Source organism: Hypanus sabinus, chromosome 23 (genome assembly GCF_030144855.1).
Source record: "Hypanus sabinus isolate sHypSab1 chromosome 23, sHypSab1.hap1, whole genome shotgun sequence".
In the NCBI taxonomy this organism is placed as follows: domain Eukaryota; kingdom Metazoa; phylum Chordata; class Chondrichthyes; order Myliobatiformes; family Dasyatidae; genus Hypanus; species Hypanus sabinus.
This window is the reverse complement of record NC_082728.1, coordinates 36288568-36308644: the sequence shown is the minus strand read 5'-3', so window position 1 is coordinate 36308644 and position 20077 is coordinate 36288568. Positions and strand designations below refer to the sequence as shown.

At 38.6% G+C, this 20077-nt stretch overlaps 1 protein-coding gene across 1 annotated transcript; it reads right to left on the bottom strand.

Moving 5' to 3' along the window:
• Positions 1–2434: 2434 nt before the first annotated feature.
• LOC132380132 (Golgi apparatus membrane protein TVP23 homolog B-like) lies at positions 2435–18950 on the bottom strand. Its single transcript, XM_059948743.1, has 7 exons — positions 18804–18950; positions 18621–18703; positions 16084–16228; positions 12633–12722; positions 11179–11310; positions 8395–8523; positions 2435–3086 (listed from the first exon to the last, which is right to left on the bottom strand). Exons 1-7 carry the CDS (start codon positions 18813–18815, stop codon positions 3054–3056), a joined length of 624 nt encoding a protein of 207 aa, XP_059804726.1. The 5' UTR covers positions 18816–18950; the 3' UTR covers positions 2435–3053.
• Positions 18951–20077: the final 1127 nt, after the last annotated feature.

The following is a 20077-nucleotide window of genomic DNA, read 5'->3' as shown; positions in this document are numbered from 1 at the left end:
AAAAGGTATTTAAAAAAAAAGATAAACTACCACTTAACTGAATAACAAACTATGTACTGGGGTGATTGATAAGTTTGTGGCCTAGGGTAGAAGGAGTCAATTTTAGAAAATCTAGCACATTTATTTTTCAACATAGTCCCTTCCTACATTTACACACTTAATCCAGCGGTCGTGGAACATACGTATCTTGGACCTCCAGAAAGTGTCCACAGCAGGGGTGATTGATAAGTTTGTGGCCTGCAGCAGAAGGAGATGAGTTATACAGCTCTCGTTACATGCACATGCAGTTCAACTCTTTCAAGTGATTATGCAGAAAGTTTGAAGTCAATAACTCATCCCCTTCTACCTTAGGCCACAAACTTATCAATCACCCTGATGAGTTATTAACTTCAAACACTGCATAATCACTCAAAGAGCTGACCTGCATATGCATGTAACGAGGGTTGTATAACTCATCTCCTTCTACCTTAGGCCACAAACCTATCAATCACCCCTGCTGTGGACACTTTCTGGAGGTCCAAGATCCGTATGCTCTACGACCGCTGGACTGTGTGTAAATGTAGGAGGGGACTATGTAGAAAAGTAAATGTGCTAGGTTTTCTAAAATTGACTCCTTGTACCATAGGCCACAAACTTATCAATCAGCCCTCATATTTATTGAGATATTTAGTGATAAAGCCTCCGTCAGGCATGGATGTCATGTCCTAGCTGTCCAGGTACACAAGCCACGGCAGTATAATATGGACAGCAAGCTCCCCTTCTCCATGCAGCTGATGAACCCAAAGAAATGGTAGAGACTGATACAGTTTGGCACCAGCAGTGACCCAGGAGTTCCCAGTCAGTGCTGAACTTAGCATAGGACTGCATTAGGGACTCCAGCTCTGCAATTTTCCCCTCGGGCTTTACTTCCAAAGCCTTCCCCATGAGTGGGTATAGTTGCAAGGCAGTGGAGGTTTGAAATCAAAGTTTTCCCTCTCCTAGGTGAGTTGGCAACTACGACAATTCAATACATTACTAATATTACCGCCACACTATAAATTGTATTGGCTCCTAATAGTTAACTATGGCAGAATTCATCCAGCCTACGCGGCTCTGTTATTTTGACTGAGTGTAAATGAACAAATTCAGCACAGACACCTAGTTCAGATAATGACCTACTTTCATACAATGCTTTCGAGGATTGCATCTTCCAAATACTCATTTTCATTGTAACATTCAAGATTATCATAACCTCCAAGTTCTTCATAGTTCCTAACTTGAACTAGTGAAATCATTTCACTTTCACTGCCGGCTGTGCCTAGCATCTCCAAGCCCAGCGCTAGTTAGAAACTGTTCATCAAGTCTCCTGTCCCAATTAGTCCCAAAGAAACAAAGGGAATCCTAGCTATTTTCTTGACTAGTTTTTGTTCTTCAAGAGTTGTCCCAAATAAAGGGTCACCCAATTAACTGACGGCCCTAGTGCCCAGAATTGAGTGTATCATGCACAGAGTACTAAGCAATTACACGTATGGATTCATAATGTAATCCATTTGACCGTTTTGTATTTGGGTAACAAAGGGGAAAATAAAAGCAAATTGCCAGCTTTAAATGGGAACATTATTTATTGTTATCACCAATTTAGTTGTAATTTATAGTGAAACCCAAAAATTGGAATACCCAAAACTTTTTAAAACTCAAAATACCCTTTTTTGCAACAAATAGAATCCCCCCAAAAAATGTCAAGATCTACTTATGTCATAGACTATTATCTACAAGAGTGCAAACATGATCAGAACTCTGTCAAAATTGGCAGCTTCAATTATTAACACATTCTTTTATGAAATATTGATTTTTCTCTAGATATTAGAATAATGTTTCTGTTCCATTAGAAACTGTACAGACACGAAATGTACTTATCACCAGGTGCTAAAAGATTTGTTAATTTCATCATAATAAGGCTCTCTGTTCAAAATGATGCCTCTTCATATGATGGCAAAATGTTGAAAATGATCCTAAAAATAGAGCTTGAGCTTTGTGATTGATTATAAAACACAGTTATCATCCACGGCAGAAATTTCCTGTGGAGAAACAGCCATGGCTCCTCATAAAGAAATGTCATCTGCTTTGGATACAAATAATGGCCAAAATATTAAGACAAAATATAAACCCTTTTTTTGCAATTGGCTGCAGATTTCATTAAAATATCTAGAGTTGACTAACATTTTCGAGTTTAATTATTTCCTACCTATGTGAAAATCCAAAATCAAAATGCTATATCATCAGAAACATTTCCATGCTTCACGACAGCTTATTTTGACTGAGTATTTGGTAGTAGCTCGCTGACTCTATTATGGCTATGACTTGACATCCTTCATAGCTTCATTCACCAACTAAATCTTCATAACTTTAATCACACTTTCCAAATTCTATTTTAATAATCCCAAAAAACACCAAGTCCATATAAAAGTATATTTTGACTAATTTTCTTAGTTTACAATCTGACATGTAAGGTATTGAAACATGTATTTATTGTTCTACTTTATAAACTAAACATCATAATGCTGTAATGCATGCTGTTAAAAATCTTGGCTCCTTCAGAGATGTTTTACAGATCTTTCACTACACTAGTATTAGAAAACACATAGCATTTCTAAACATATTCTCCTTCCACCAGCATCAGTGTATGCTTATTATAAAATTTTTAAACATTAGCTAGATCCCATTTGCCATCAACCGCATTCCCCCACCCACTATTTTCTAAAGTGTTACAAGAATACCCTCACTCAAGTTACATCAGATTATCAACTTGGAATGATTCTAAAATTATTTTTTCCTTCTAAAGTTCATTTCATGCTCAATCACACACAATTGATTTTGAGTTGAGATGGACAACTTCCAATAATCGAGTAACTAATAAAAAAGTAACAAATCATAAAGATAATTATTTTCTGCCAGGCTTGTGAATGTTAAGGAAAGGAGAACATCTGAAAATTGCCATTGTTGTGAATCATCAGCTGTTCACAGTGCTGAAAATACAGTGTGTCACATTTATTTTCCAAAATGACCACCTTCTTTTACGAATCGGCTTTCTCCTCTGTTTTTATTGCCTGTGAATAAACAGGAAATGAGTTAGAACATAAAAACACAGACTTCAATCAACAAGGTTCCAATTATTTTTGATGTTCTCCCTAACACAGATGTTTGTAGCACTGCACCCACTGTGGCTTTATTGTACATTCAGATCATGTCAGTGATAATAAACCCAATTCTGAAAAATTTCAACCACTAAGTAGAGCACAGTCTGGGCCTCACTCATTGCTAAGTTAATCTAATTAATACTTGATTTAAATAGGGTACATGTTTGTGTCCATTGTGTCCATTTTTACGGATGGTGGTAGAGAGGTAAATACATTATGGGCATTTAAGAAACTCTCAAGATAGGCACATGGATGATAGAAAAATCAGGGGCTATGTAAGAGGGATGGGTTATATTGATCTTAGAGTAGGGTTAAAAGGTCAGCACAACATTGTGGACCGAAAGCCCTGTACTGTGCTATTTCATTCTTTCCACTTCATTTTGCTCTGTGGTTCCAATTGGGAATACATACAGTGCCTTTACCAGGTCCATTATGAGCTGTTAAAACACTTCTTCACACTGAGTAGCAAACTCCCATCCGGTTCCTCTACGTGCTGTCAAAGTCACTGCGTAGATGCCATTCGCCTGCTTATTTTTGTAAAGTAGTACAAGATAATCCCAACAGCAGCTACAAAGAGGGAGGAGTGATGGCCAGAAACACTTTATCTGTTACATAGAACTTTGCGACACATGTCTGATATATCAGGAGAGATTGCGTAGACGAGGCCTAGACTTCACTCAACTTCACTTGCCCCATCACTGAATTGTTCCCACAAACTATCGACTCATTTTCAAGGACCCTTCATCTCATGCTCCCAATATTTATTGCTTATATATTTGTTATTAATATTTCTTTTTCTTTTGTATTTTCACAATCTGTTGCCTTTTGCACACCAGTTGTCTGCCTTGTTTATGCAGCATTTCATTGATTCTAATATTGGATTTATTGAGTATGACCACAAGAAAATGGATCTCAGGGCTGTAATGATGACATGCAGTACATGCACTTTGAATTTTTCTTTCAAATGAACTTCTTTGAACTTTTTTCTCTAAGTGATCTCCATGAAACTTTAATAACATTATAAGGCTCAATGGGCTGGACATTTCACAATGTTTTCCCTGGCTGAGAAACCTGAACATTTGATGAAATTTTTCTTGAACTCAGCTGGATGCAAGATGGTGGAGCGGAGTAGGGGAAACGGATGTTGTGTGATTAGCAGATAAAGGATAAGGAGGTCAATACCCAAGTCGATGTGAAGTCAGTAGGAGCATTGCTCTAAAGTTTGATCAGAAATCAGACTAATGTTGGTCCAAAACATAACCCGTGGTTGATCACCATCACCACCCCATATCTGCCCTGAAAGATATCAAGGCCAAGAACAACGCCTAGCGGGCAGCAGCCCTGAACATCAAGAAAGCTTCTTACACAAGACCAACATGCAACAGGCAACTTCGTTTCCTTTTAAACAAGTCCAAAACCAGGTTCAACTCTCCAACTAGAATCTGTTTCATTTGCAGTGCCAAACAGCACATTGTAAATCATTTGTCATCATTGTGTTGTGTTTAGCCATTGGGATTTTGATAGTTTAATTGCAGGATTTACATAGTGTCTGTAATCCAATAACAGCTGCCGCAGTGTATAGCTTATTCACTTTTTTACTATTTTAAAGTCACAGAGTACTACAGCACAGAAGGCCCTTCAGCTCAACCAGTCCATGCCAGCCTTATTTTCCACCTAGGACCATATCCTTCTAAACACCTCTCATCCATATTCATGTCGAAATATCTCTTAAATGTTAGAATTGAACTTGCATCTATTACTTCCACTGGCAGCAGTTTCCACACACACACACACACACACACCATTCTTTGTTTTTTTTAAATTAGCAAGTCTACTGGTTTTCCTTCTGAATATTTCAAGTATTTTTGAGGGTGAATGTTCATCATAGAAATTCACAATTATGCAATTACAGCTTGGAAGTTTGGTCGATTGCTGAGCTTGACAAGCTCAGTGGTCAACCAAGCTTTCCAACAGCCAACCTGAGCTACCAATATTCCACAATAGTTCAACCAATTACAGTATCAGCTTTGCATTCTGAGACAGGGTTTCAGCAATTCCTAAAACCGTTCTGTAAATGCAGTTGGCTACTAGCATTGCACTGAACCATACCTGCCTTGGGACATGTCAACGTGCTGGAAAACAGGTTCCCAATAGAAAACGACACTGGAAGAAATGGCATTGTCCAAGAGGAGGTAACCTGTGAACTCAGGATCTGTCTATTATTTATATAATCATGGAGATACAAATTAGAAGATACAGAAGGAAGAAGTCCATGACCCAAATTCTAGAAGGCAATCAGTCCTCCATCAACTATATTAAGCTATCTGATTAACAAGTTCAATGGTCAAAATGAAATCGCTTCTGCAAAACATTCATTGCAGAATTCCAAAGACAAATAACAGACCTATCCTCATGCCTGGTCAATACAGAAACGTCAACTAGTAACAAATTATTTTATTCTTACACCTTCTGTGTTTGCTAGAATTTGCTATACACTGACTGTCACGTTTCCTCCACTGCATTGCAGAGCAGGTGACAGCCAATGAAATAACTTGAGGTCATGAAAAACCCCAGCAGAATTTCACACCTTAGGATGACTCTATTGACTAGAAATTAACATCCAAATTAAGATGCTAGTTTGTTGGAAGAGATAACAAAAAATAGTTGTTTCTACAGTGAAAAAGACCCAAAAACAGACAACAAGCATGCCCTTGGATGTCTGACACCAAATCATTTTGAAATAAGAGAATAACCAAAACCAGATTTGGAAAAAAAACGAGGGAACAGAAAAGGAATTTCAGAAATGGTCTAGAAGAGATTCAAAAGGTAAGTGTTGGTAAAGTCGTGAAAACAAGAATGAGCAGGTTAAAATTGGGATTATGTCAGACTAGGACTAATAATGTCAAAACATACAGATCAGAGTGCAAAATTATATTACCTGTAGCTTAACTTTCCTAGGTTTGCTTATATTTATATAATAATCACCTAAGTGTGTATAATTAGTGAATCTTCAGTAATTGTAGTATAACTGATTTTGTATTTTTCTAGAAGCTACTCTGCAGCCTGTGTCACACCAATGAATCGGACTATTTCATGGGTTATTTCTTATCACTGTCATGTGCTTTATCTCATTAGTCTGAACTAGTTAATAGTATGAGATGACCTCAACTTTTTTTTCCCCTTTGCTTTCTCTCTCTTCCTTACAGTAGATCAGGAACTGTCCAACAACACACTACTGGATCAGGAAATATCCAACAACACACGGACAAACTATGGATGAAGTTAGACTTTGAAGGAACTAAAGTATGGGCAGCAGAATGTTGGAGACGCACAACCTGAAGGGCTGCGGGGAGAATGCATATATGATGCTTAACACTGAGAACAACCTGAAAGAATGTTTCAAAAACAATACAGAGTCCCATTCCAGCTTGACTACAAGAGTTCATACAGTCTGCAGAGGATTAGAATATGGAGATTGGCCTCTCAGGTAACATCTGTTTGGTTATAAATCAGCATCAATCACCATCTTCAGGCATGAAAGAAAGAGAACAGAAAACTGATTTTGACAATCTCAGGAACTCCTAACGTTTTCTATTTTGTAAGTGTCTCAAATTTCACACATGGTTCCTTCTGAGGATGCTTACAGAAACATGGAATGTAAAATACCCAAAAGGGAGATTATGTCATAAATACTCCGTGTTTCTCTCAGATCTTAGACAGACCTAGGAGTTCTTTGACGAATAAATTTCTAACTCCAACTTTGTACAATGCTACAGGACAACAGTGTTGCAAACATCAGCAGTTTATAGAAATAAGTAGCAACTTCTTAAAATCTTTAAGTTGATAAATTCTTGGACCATAAAAGTATGGAAGCTCTTTTGCTAATTTGCAGCAGTAAAAAACATCTTCTTATAAATATAACACACATCAGGAAAAGAATACATTATCAGTTCAAACATTATCAAATAACCAAGGAAATGCTGAAATGAAAACAGATAAATAAATCCAGAATTGATGTGTAAATGCAACTTTCCATGTTTGTCACTATCTGTCAATTTTAACACAGTAACCAGTGAGAATTGTTTCACTCAACTGTTGATATGTCAGATATATAATGTAAATATTAAACCCATTATGAATATTTTCTAATATTAGGTATATTATTTCTAATCTGTTCAAAACATATATTAATTAAAAACTTGCACACAGTGAATGAAGAAAATTAACAATTCTTTATTACTAAACTTAAGAGAATGACTCCATTCAAATGAATTGAATCATTGCGAGTAGAAACCAGCTGTGATGGTTATGGTGCCTCAACTCAGTACAGTCTAGATGTACCCTGGAGCCCGTGGAGCGGATGTTAACAATGTGTTCCACATGCAAAGGAAGCACGAAGTCAAAAGATGCATAAAACAGTGCAGAGCAAATGGCTCACAGTTCTGTAGTGTGCTCTGACTCAACAGGTTCAAGAGACAGTTTAAAACAGGGGTTCTCAACCTGGGGTCCAAAGATCCCTGGCTTAATGGTATGGGTTCATGTCATAAAAAAAGGTTGGGAACTCCTGACTTAAAAGGGTGGTGATAACAGAAAGACTGGAGGAACTGGAACTGTAGTTGAGGCCACTTTAAAAGACTTCTCCAATCATTTTCTGAACCTAAAATCTAGTCTACCTTAGAGTTTTGTGCTCTCTGAGGGTTGATCTGCTCCTGAATCATATCAGATTTACAAAATGATAATTCAAGTATCTTTAATAATATCCACCATGTTCAGACTCTAACAGAATCTTGGATACACACTAAATACATTATAAACTCTTCAAGATATGGTCACTTGTAAATCAAAATCCCCCAAGAGGACGGAAATTTTACTGGATATAAATTACTGCTGAGTAAAAATGGAAGGTAAATCTGACAAACGAATAACCAGACAATTCAAATAAAAGTAACTTTGCCATGTTATATCTGATTCAGCTTATTTTACAAGGATATTTAAAAGTACATGAAAGTTGTGTTGCCAAAGTAAGGAAGTGTTCTAAACTTTTCAAACTTGGAAAGGATTTCAGCACTGTGCAGTGACAGATTCAACTTAAACACAAGAAATTCTGCAGATGCTATAAACTTTTAGCAACACACACAAAATGCTGAAGGAATTCAGCAAGTCAGACAAATAAACAGTCAACATTTCGGGCCAAGACCCCTCACCAGATTTAACTCACCGTTTTGAAAAGCTGGCGGCCTAGGTAGGAGGTAGCCATGCTGGTCAAATTTTTCCCACTTCCTATTTTGCATTTAATATAACCGTACAGATTAGACCCTTGTAGTGTAACGCCCATAATAACCACAGCCTGTTCCAAAGGAGACAGAAAGAACATTTGTAAGATCAATGGAAACAAAACAATCCCCACTATAACCACTGAGTTTGCAAAACTGCTCATAAAGTAATTTGCGTCTCTCTGTACTAACCACCATCACCAACCATTTTATCATCTTTTTATAATTATTATTCAAAAATAGCACAAGTACATCGAAGTAACAACACTTACAATGCCTCATAAAAGAGGAAATTATCTTAAGGATTGAAAATTTTGTGAATTAAAAAAAAAACTCTACTAAGCAAGAAAAGTGAGGGGGGGGAAAAGAAACCCATTGGGGGTACAACCCCGGAGCCATGCGTCATACAAAAAGCTTCTAAAAATAAACATCAAACCGCCAACAAAAAAGAAAGATATATCAAAAAAAATTTACATTTAGATTGTGGAGGAAATCTATCAGTTAACTGAAATGATAATAATGAGCAAATGAGCCCCATCTCTTCTCAAAATCAAATAAAGGTTCAAAGGTTTGACTTCTAATTTTCTCCAAACTATGACACAGCATCACTTGAGAGAACCATTGTGACAAAGTAGGAGCTGATATATCCTTCCATTTCAGCAAGATGGGCCTCCTAGCTATCAATGTAACAAATGCAATAACAGGTTGGTCAGACACAGAAATACCATTGATATTTTGAGGAATTATTCCAAAAAGCACAGTCAATTTATTAGGTTGTAAATTGTTTCTGAGTGCTTTAGAAATTGTCAAAAAGACTGATTTCCAAAACTGTTTTAATATAGAACATGACCAGAACATATGTGTCAGTATAGCTATCTCTGTTTTACATCTATCACAATACTTGTCAACATTGGGAAATATTTTAGAAAGTCTCTCCTTTGTCAAATGGTAACTATGTACAATTTTAAATTGAATCAGTGAATGACTAGCACAGATCAAAGAATTAACCAGCTTCAGAATCCTAGTCCAATCCTCCCTTATGAAAGTCAAATTGAGTTCCTTCTCCTAGTCCTGTTAATCTTAAGGACACTTATCCCATTGTAATAATGAATTATAAATTCTTCCAATAGAACCTTTCAACAAGGGGTTCATATTCATAATAGTGTCTAACACATCAGCCTCCAATATGTAAGGAAAATTACTTAAATATTTTTGTAAAAAATGTCTAACTTGAAGATACTGTAAAAAATGTGAATATGAGAGAGAATACTTATCGACTAATTGTTCAAAAGACATCAATCTGCCTTCTTTAAATAAATCCAAAAAAGAATACCTTTATTTTTCCAAAGTAAAAAAATTGGATCACTCCAAGAAGGTTTAAAAAAGTAATTATGATAAATTATACTACAAAGTTTAAATTTTTTAAGATTAAAAAAATTACGGAACTGGATCTAAGTTTGTAAAGAGCGCTTAACCACAGGATATAGGTTTAAATTAGCAAATTTAGCTAATTGTATAGTTAGAGCAACTCCTAATAATAAAGTTAAATAAAACTGTTTCACAGCTCTCAGTTCCAGGTCTACCCAAATTGGCCGATCATTCCTATCATCCCAATATAACCAAAAGGATATATATATATATATATATATATATATATATATGATAATATTCCTTTTAAAGTTACGGATTCTTTTAGATATTTAGGTGCTATAATTACTAAAAAATATAAGGATCTTTATAAAGCCAATTTTCCTCCTTTAGTGGACTCTATGAAGTATTCCTTTAGTAGATGGAGCCCACTTAGATTTTCACTTGTTGGCCGTATTCATGTAGTTAAAAGGATGATATTACCAAAATTATATTTATTTCAGAATATTCCTGTTTTTTGACCAAGAATTTATTTGATTGGATTGATTCTATTATTCTATCTTTTATTTGGAATAATAAAAGACCAAGAATTGGTAAATGTCATTTGCAAAAGTTGAAAAAGGACGGAGGTCTCGGTTTGCCTAATCTAAGAATGTATTATTGGGCTGTTAATTTGCAGTATATGTCCTTTCGGTTATATTGGGGTGACACCAACCATTTTAGATTCATTTCATGAATTAATATAATTGTAAATGGCACAAGTACAACAGGTACATCACAGAAATCAGCCTCCCCTCCGTGGACTGTCTGTACCTCCCACCGCCCTAGTAAAGCAGCCAACGATATGAAAGAATTCCCCTACCCACCCAGGCCATTCTCTCTTCTCCCTCTTCCATCAGGCAGAAGATACAAAAGCCTGAAAGCACATACCACCAGTCTCAAGGACAACTTCTACCCCTCTGTTATAAGCTATCCGGTTCCCATATTATGATAAGATAGATCCTTGATCTCATAATCAACCTTGTTATGACCTTGCAGTTTATTGTTTACCTTCATTACACACTTTTGTAGTTGTTACACTGTATTCTGCATTGTTATTGCTTTACCTTGCACTACATCAATGCACTCTCTAATGATTAGATTTATATGAACAGTGTGCCAGACAAGTACTTCACTGCATCTCAGTCCACGTGAGAATAATAAACTATTTCCAGTCTGTGTTTATGTAGTAATCGCTTAAAATTTGGAAACCATATTGAATTCCTTGCTTTTGTATAATGCTACCTCCAAATGATCAATATAATTTTCAAAACAAGATTCTAAATCACCAAGTAAAGTTGCGAAGCAAGTCAGGAACTTACCAGCCATTTCAGTTTAAAGGAAAAGAAAGTACTGAAGACAAAAATGACCCACATGATAGGACAGATGATTAATCCCAGCCAAAATATTTTAGATTCAGCTTCAGAAGACACTCTCTTCCCTGTTCCTGAAGCCTATGAAAATCATACAAAAAATAATTAGAATTACATGTTCCAGTCTACACCTTACAACATATTATGGCTAACACAAGAGGGTATGGTTTTAAGGTGCTTGGAAGTAGGTACAGAGATGTCGGGGGTAAGTTTGTTTGCTGCTGCTGTTGTTGTGTTTTGTTTTTTACAGAGTGGTGAGTGCGTGGAATGGGCTGCCGGCGATGGTGTTTTAAGAAACTCCTGGATAGGTTCACGGAACTTAGAAAAATAGAGGGCTATGGGTAACCCTAGGTATTGTCTAAAGTAAGTACATGTTTGGCACAACATTGTGGGCTGAAGGGTCTGTATTGTGCTGTAGGCTTTCTATGTTTCTATTTCAGTGCAACAATTGCCAATGTGATTTAATTTAACCAATTCTCTGCTTTCAACTAAATATCAATAAGGACATTTACATTACTCACTTTTGCTTTTCATTTGTAATTTCCATGATCTGGTGTCCATTGGTTTATATTGTTTATTCACATTAGATTGTTGCTTTCAATATTACTATGATTCATATTACATTCATGATCTTCATAATTAAGCATCATATGGTGACTCTTTTGCTTAATACAAATATTTTGCTTAATAATGCAAATTTTATGTCACTACAGATGCACCCATCCCACCAATATATCAGACTCAACATAAATGGACAACAGTCAGACCAACTATTAGACAGCAATTATGCTTCCAAGTTTCAAGGAGAATCAATATACCCTGTGCAGGTTGTAATCACGATAGCAAAGCCCATTTTGCTTTTATTTAAATAAGGTACAGGTGGCCCCCATTTTTCGAACGTTCGCTTCACAACAGCTCGCTGTTACGAAAGACCTACATTAGTACCTGTTTTCGCTAACCAAAGAGGATTTTCGCTTTTACAAAGACAGCTGCTTCATACGTGTGTTTACCCCAACAAAGACTACCACGACCGTGAAGCCTTGTGCGGGCAGTTGTGTGCACATGCGTGTACGTGCCGTTTTTTTTTCCAAATTGATTTTGGCTTGCTGTTTTCCCGATTTTGATAAGTGAAACTACACGGTACATACAATATTTCTACTTTATACAGGCTGTATATTTATCACATCATTCCTGCTTTTACTATATGTTCATGTTATTTTAGGTTTTATGTGTTATTTGGTTTGATTTGGTAGGTTTTTTTTTGGGTCTGGAAACGCTCAAAAATTTTTCCCATGTAAATTAATGGTAATTGCTTCTTCACTTTATGACATATCAGCTAATGGTTTCATAGGAACGCTCCACCTTCGGATAGCGGGGGAAAACCTGTATTCAATCAAGCATACCTTCCTGGCCTCAAAGATCCAGTGACTCTTTCCATCATCATCAACCTGATTCCACCAACGTAACCCCACTAGCAGCCGACCAGTGATATTCTGCAGCACAGACAGGAAAGGGCAAAATTATTGAAGTATCGGGTTTTCCACATTCATTAATGGCACAAAATCACAGTAATATCACTAATACACAAGATTTCATAAATGTCTCTTAGCCAAAACGTACACTGATGATTTAAAAACGCCATCTACTCAGAAGTAAAATACGGCAAACGTTTGAAAGCAAGAAATATTCAGCAAATAGACATATCTAGACAAGGAGCGGACAAGGGGGAGACCTGACCAACTGACAAGGGCTCTTACATTAACTCAGACACGCAGTTGCAGGAATTAGTTACAGGTATGAGCATTTGATTGTTAATAGGAGTCAAATACAAGGTAGAATTGCAAAGCAGTTTGGTTACTGGGCTGGCACCTGTAGAACTCAACTGGTTACATCTTCCAACACCCCCCCCCCCCCCATGGTGTCTGGCAACTAAAAGAATAGAAAACGTGCTGCAGTCACCAATACTACTGCTGACTTGTCATGAAAACTTACCTCTATCAGAGGGAAACCTGCCATCCTAAACCAGACCAGACACTTCAGCACACACCTTACTGCTCTAAAGAAATAGACATCTGCTTGAGCTGTGCTCAACTGTCTCCCCCTCCCCTACTGCCCCATTGATCAGCAAGGAGTGGTTGCACCCGACGGCTACAGACTGACTGGCCGGGACGAGTGGTGTGGATGCTCAGCACTGAAACAGGGCTAAGGGCTTCAACCTGTACTGTACAGTGAGTAGGGACCATTGGTGGGGGGGGGCACCTTCACCACATACTGACAGACCACCAGATCCTATAGCCTCCCCCACTCCCACCGACAAAGACACTGAAGGCTGATCTTCCCTACTCTCTTAAGCTTGGTCTCAAAACTCTCTCCAGCCTTGAGATTTCCCTGTGGTAACAGAAAAAAAGCTGAGCGTAGTTAAGCAGGCAGACAAAGAGTGGGGAAGAGAGGAATATCAGTCACATCCAACAGGAGTCGGGGAGAGAGGCTCTAGTCAGCCAGACAATAGAGGAGGTACTGCCAGTCACCGGGGATGCCTTAAGCCCCACATTTGTGCCACAGCTCTAGCCCTCTTTGCAATGTCAGGTTCCCAGTTTTGTAGCGCCCAGCACGGCAGCACTATTCATAACTGGGGTCTGCACACATTGTGTTTCAATAAGCTCTTTTCATTCTGATTCTATTCACACCCCCTTTCAGGGAGCAAATCCTGAGCACGAAGTGGGGTACTGATGCAGTTGACTCTTGAACGGCTTCAGGAGCTGTCATGGATGAACAAATAAACAATGGTTTTACTTCCAAATAAGTAAGTAGCAATTCCAACAGCTACTCGTTTAGAAGCTGTTTGGATTTTGAACCTTTAAACTGCTGAGTAATTAAAAGAAAGTTTACAATGTGCAAAAATAATTTTTAAAAAATCATGACTACCTCCCAACTGATTTGTTCATTACAGCAACATCACTACTGCACATCTGGAGCGCTATGCTGTATCAAACCTACAAGCATATTTAAACTTTTCGAATCATGTCACCCACCTAATCTGCTAAATAAGTGTTTATTAATTCAGCTGATTGGTTACATATTTTATGAGCATTTTTTCACATAGCCTAGGATTCTGGCAAGCACAGTAAAATATATCACAAGTACTCAATGTTCCAGAAACTGCTGGGAAAAGAACAGTGGCCACATACCACAAGTTACTTTCACTGTGTTTAAGCAGAAACATGATTTGCAGCAAGGATATACCACAACTCATGAAAACATCGTCACAAGTCAGACAACTGCTGCAATATTAAGAGGTCACAAAAGGAGGAAGGACCGAGAAGTCTTTCCTCTTGTAGAGGTTTGGGGTGGGCAGACCCATATAACTATAAAAGATTTGACAGAATTGACAAAAAAATTTCCATTTTAGGAATGACAGAAGTAAAAACCATCAACATACAATAGTCACCAAGAAATCCAATGTGGAATGCAGAAAAAAAAACTTCTTTACCAGAAAAGTCATAACCATGTGGAATTGCTATTGCAAGTAATTGTTGTTGTAGAAAACATCCACTTAGTGGTCACATTATTAGGTACAGGAATGGATCCCGATCTGGTCTTCTGCTGCTGTAGCCCATCCACTTCAAGCTTTGCATTCAGAGATGCTCTTCTGCACGCGACTGTTTAATGCATGGTCATTTGAGCTACTGTTGCCTTCCTGTCAGCTTGAACCAGTCTGGCCATTCTCCTCTGGCCTCTCCTAGTAACAAGACATTTTTGCCCACTGAACTGCAGCTCACTGGATGGCTTTTGGTTTTCCACACCATTCTCTGTAACCTCTCGAGATATGTGTGAATATCCCAGATCATCATCAGCTTCTGCGATACTCAAACCACCCCGTCACGGAAGTTCACCTTTCTTCCCCATTCTGATGTTTGGTCAGAGCAACACCTGACCCTTTCAATGATCTGCACTGAGTGACTGCAACATTGGCTGATTAGATATTTGCATTAACGAGCAGTTGTATCCAATAAGGCAGCCACTGAGTGCAAGTACATTTAAGTGGTGACAATATAAAGAAGCAATGGAGAAGAAATAGGGAAATGTTGTCAATCTCCCCACCAGTTTCATGATTATGCCGCGGATTGGAAGGACCATGATAACGATGGGACAATATTGTCTTGACACAGTAATCATATTTAGAGAACCAGCAAGAAAGCATTTGACACTGTAGAGTTTTAGGCATGCAAATGGTAAACTTCTGCTGGAGATTTCCTTGAACTGTTTTTTGTAACATCTTATTTTACCTACTTTTCCCCCTCAATCCAATCTTCCTTTTGTTCTCTTCATTTCTACTTCTGTACCTGATGTGATTTGAATTCTTTATTTGTTTCTCACAGTCAATCACTCTGATTTTTAATCGATTTTTAATGGGTTAGTTGTTTGTCCCTTGGTTGTTTGTCCCAATATCACGGTCTTACTGCAGTGTTAACCATTGGTCTGAAAGGTATTGGGCTGCAAAATTAAACAGTTCCACGGCAAAGGTGAAAGATCTGGTCATGCTGATGGATTTACCATTCCAACTTTGAGTCACCAGACTGAGTGTGAACACCAAGACAGCAAAGTGCTTATTTTCACAAATATTCAAATAAAACACATCTCAGAAACTTTTAAGAAATCAGCTTTCACTCCAATTACAATACAATTAAGGCACCTCTGAGCAGAAAGACCAGATTCAAATATAGCTAGTCATATTTGGTTCAGAAAATATCACTGTATCTAATTTCTAAAGGAAGCATTCATTTAGCACACAGAAAACACTGAATAGATTCCAGCTGTGTACAATGCAATCTTGGCATTCCAAAGGTTACTTACTTTGACAGTCCAGAAGTCACAGGATAGGAGCAAAATTATTGTCACAAAGCAGGCGATAAAGCTGCTGCTGAGGAATTCACAAAGAAGGTAGACAACTATTGCACTAATTCGGAAGAAGAGGTGGAAGAAACATGCCACTGGATGTCTTGAAAAAGAGAAGAAAATATGTCAGTAAATCAACTTTAGGTTTCTCACAATACAGTCGCACAACAGGTGGATGCAAAAAGGCTGGGCAAAGATTTATATTCGAGGGAGAGTCATACAAGGTGGAAAGAGAAATAAAGAGGGGAAGAAATGGTGGGAAAGTATTTTAGGGCTTGGTTAATTTTAATTGTACTGTAATTAAATTTAAGGATGAGCTGAAAGTCTGTGATGAGTCTGTGGTGGCCAGTACTATCATGTTTGCTGTTGTGTGCTGGGGCAGCAGGCTGAGGGTAACAGACACCAACAGAATCAACAAACTCATTTGTAAGGCCACTGATGTTGTTGGGGTGGAACTGGACTCTCTGACAGTGGTGTCTGAAATGAGGATGCTGTACAAGTTGCATGCCATCTTGGACAACGTCTCCCATCCACTCCATAATGTACTGGTTAGGCACAGAAGTACATTCAGCCAGAGCCTCTGAGATGTAACACTGAGTGTCATAGGAAGTCATTCCTGCCTGTGGCCATCAAACTTTACAACTCCTCCCTCAGAGTGCCAGACACCCTGAGCCAATAGGCTGGTCTTGGACTTATTTCCACTTGGCATGATTAACTTATTATTATTTAATTATTTATGGTTTTATATTGCTATATTTCTTCACTGTTCTTGGTGCAGCTGAAATGAAATCCAGTTTCCCTCGGGATCAATAAAGTATGTCTGTCTGTCTGAAAGTGAGAGTGAAGACCTGTTGGGATATGTAACTGGAAATGACTGCAGGGATAGGGAAGGGAGAGGCCAGGAAAGATTAACAATTGAATTACAATTATAAATCAATGTACGTCTTATCTTCAGGTTACCGTAAATCAGAAGGGTGACGGACAAAAGGGATTTCATGAGACTTGAGAAAAAGACACCAAAGCACTGGAAGAAAGAAATTAACCAACTAGGCACTAACCAGGAATGGTTTTGATTGGTAAAGCTGGTGATCATTAAGAGTTTTAGCATCACATGAGTTGAAGCAAAATCGGAGTCAGTGAATGTTGTGTGGGCATTTTTAAAGATGCTACATAGAGTCAACATATAGTCAGTTACAATGGACATTGTAAACAGTCTAGTTCCATTCACACAACTGTCAGGGAGTGCAGTGAAATCAGAACTTACGGAATGGAGCTTGGGAAAGGGTCAAAATGTTATAGACACAGAATACAACAGAAGTGATTAAAACCAGTAATTAATGGATTGAGATAAACAAAATTAAGATCAAATCAAGTATAATGTAGAAGACTTTATTGTTTCTCCCAAGGTCATCTGTACCAGGCCGAAGGCCCATTAATCACTGGAGCAAAAATCTGAAGGTGCTGGAAATTAAAAATAAAAACTGGGAACACTGGAGGCACTCAGCAGAATGAGAACGATTATTGGGAGGAGAAACATTCATTTCACTGGAATTACCTAAAATAAATCTAATAAATATAAACATGCTATCATTTCCACTAATCCCACAGGTATTTCCACCAGAAGTAACAACTTTCCCAGCCTCTTACTATCAGCATCTGCCCCCTTTCACTTCCTCCTCCCACCATCCAGGAACACAAACAAGTGAAGCAATAATTCACTTGAACTTCTTCCAATTTACTGTGCTGCATTCAGTGTATGAAATGCAGTCTCCTCTACATAGGAAACACCAAACAGGTTAGGTGACTCTTTTGCAGAACACCTCCTGTTGCCTGTCAGTTTGCTTCGCTGTCCCACTCAGACCTCTCTTGTCTTCTCTCTCCTCTGTTGCTCCAACAATACCCAATGGAAGCTTGAAAAAGAGCACCTCATCTTCTGCAGTGCTATCCATCGTAGGCTTGAGGAACAGCACTTTACCTGACAAGTCACATTTACAACCCCTAGTTTTAATAAGTTTAATCATTCAAGTAAATCCCTTCTTTTTTCGACATACCTGGCCACTTCTTCCTACCTTAATTTGCTATGTTCAAAATTGATACTATTCCAACTGCTGGTTTTTAAAGCAATTGTTACCATGACAACTTTAACTTTCAAGTTTATTCAACTAATCCTCCTAAAGAATTTAACGTAATTTCCAAGACCTCTCACTGAGCTAGCTCTACCTGAACCCTCCAGTTAAACTCTTCAAAGAACTGAACTTTTCTCCTTTTGCTGCAGTTAAATCGTTACCCACTCTTCAGTTCCACAGTTAAAACCACAAAACCAACCCCACTTCACCCCAATAGAGCTAAAGAAATCCCTTCTCCTTCTCCTCCTCCTCCTGTTCATTCAAGGTAATAACTCCCCCGCTCCGACCCTGAGGTAATCCCTACTCTTCTCATAAACCTGACCCCTCACACTGTGAATCTGACCACTGACACCCCACCCCCCACATTACCGGATCTTCTTTTTCTTCGGTGTTCGCCGCCCCTCATCTTCAGCATCAAATAGCGACACGTCTTCCGCATCATCGCTAGACTCCTGCAAGCAGAGAGGCAGAGACGGGGTGAACAACAGCCGGGGAAGCGGAGGAGCCGCCGCCGGTGCGGGACGGGGTTGGTCCCGATGCCCCACTTCTTACCTGCCGCATCATCACGGCGCTCCGCCATTGACAGCACTTCCTTACCACGTGCCGCTTGTTTACCAATCAGGACCCGCAGGGTGACCGGCTCCTGCCGGAGAGGCCGTGTTCTATTTCGGAACGTAGCGGTCGGACGTTCCAAAAATTGCAACAGTTGATGGGGGTCACGTGCGGTGGAAACCCCGGGCACTTCCGCATTATGTCGCGTTCTTTCCTCAAATCGTATCAAATGTTCGCCTTTAAATAAGAACTTAGGCACTCAGGGCGTAAATATTGTTTTAATGCCCGATTTTTGTAGGGTTTGGCAAAAAGGCGAAAACGGCGGCCGCATGGCAGACAGCAAGGACCGATAATGGTTGATTGGGTAGTGTGTTTGGGAATGTCGGACTTTAGGGAAACGTTCTGCCGGCCGGCCGACCGACCGACCTACTTATTTTGCCTTATTATGTACTTTTAACGTGGATGAACTGCCACCTGCTTCGGTTGATTACGAAACCCTGAGTGTGAAGATAGTGATGGGCATGTGTATGAGATAAAATGGGCCACGGGAATAAGATTGCTCTGGGAACTAGTAGGGCTTTGAAGGACTGAATGGTCTGGTGTACGAAATATATAGAAAAATCTATCGAGTTTTTCCACATAAGATGCTATTTGGTGAAATACAGCCAGAACTGTTTAACAAGTGTAACGATATAATATGGACATGAGGGAGGTTTTATTTATTTGGAGATGCAGCGTGGAATAAGCCTTATGACCTTTCGAGCCCATTCATACTAAATATAAGCAATTCGATCAGCGGTTTTCAACAGATGTTTTGGGTTCCTACCGCATCCCAAAGTCGTGTATGTTGCTGAATTAATTGGCCATTGAGTTGTAGAATATGAAGAGTTGAAGGAAGTATGCAAAAAAAGGCTACTGAGAAATTAAAAGGGGGAATGGAGAGAGAGTACCGAGAAGATTTATTAGAATGTTACCTGGGTTTCAGCTCCTAAGTTACAGGGAAAGATTGAACAAGTTAGGTCTTTATTATTTGGAGCATAGAAGGTTGAGGGGGGTCTTGATAGAGGTATTTAAAATTATGAGGGAGATAGATAGAGTTGACATGGATAGGCTTTTTCCATTGAGAGTAGGGGAGATTCAAACAAGAGGACATGAGTTGAGAGTTAAGGGGCAAAAGTTTAGGGGTAACACGAGGGATAACTTCTTTACTCAGTGTGTGGTAGCTGTATGGAACGAGCTTCCAGTAGAAGTGATAGAGGCTGGTTCAATTTTGT

Coding starts and splice junctions, on each gene's coding strand:
- LOC132380132 (XM_059948743.1), bottom strand. Junction 12,723..16,083: donor GTGACTTCTGGACTGTCAAA/GTAAGTAACCTT, acceptor TCTGTGCTGCAG/AATATCACTGGTCGGCTGCT. Junction 11,311..12,632: donor GGATCTTTGAGGCCAGGAAG/GTATGCTTGATT, acceptor TGATTTTCATAG/GCTTCAGGAACAGGGAAGAG.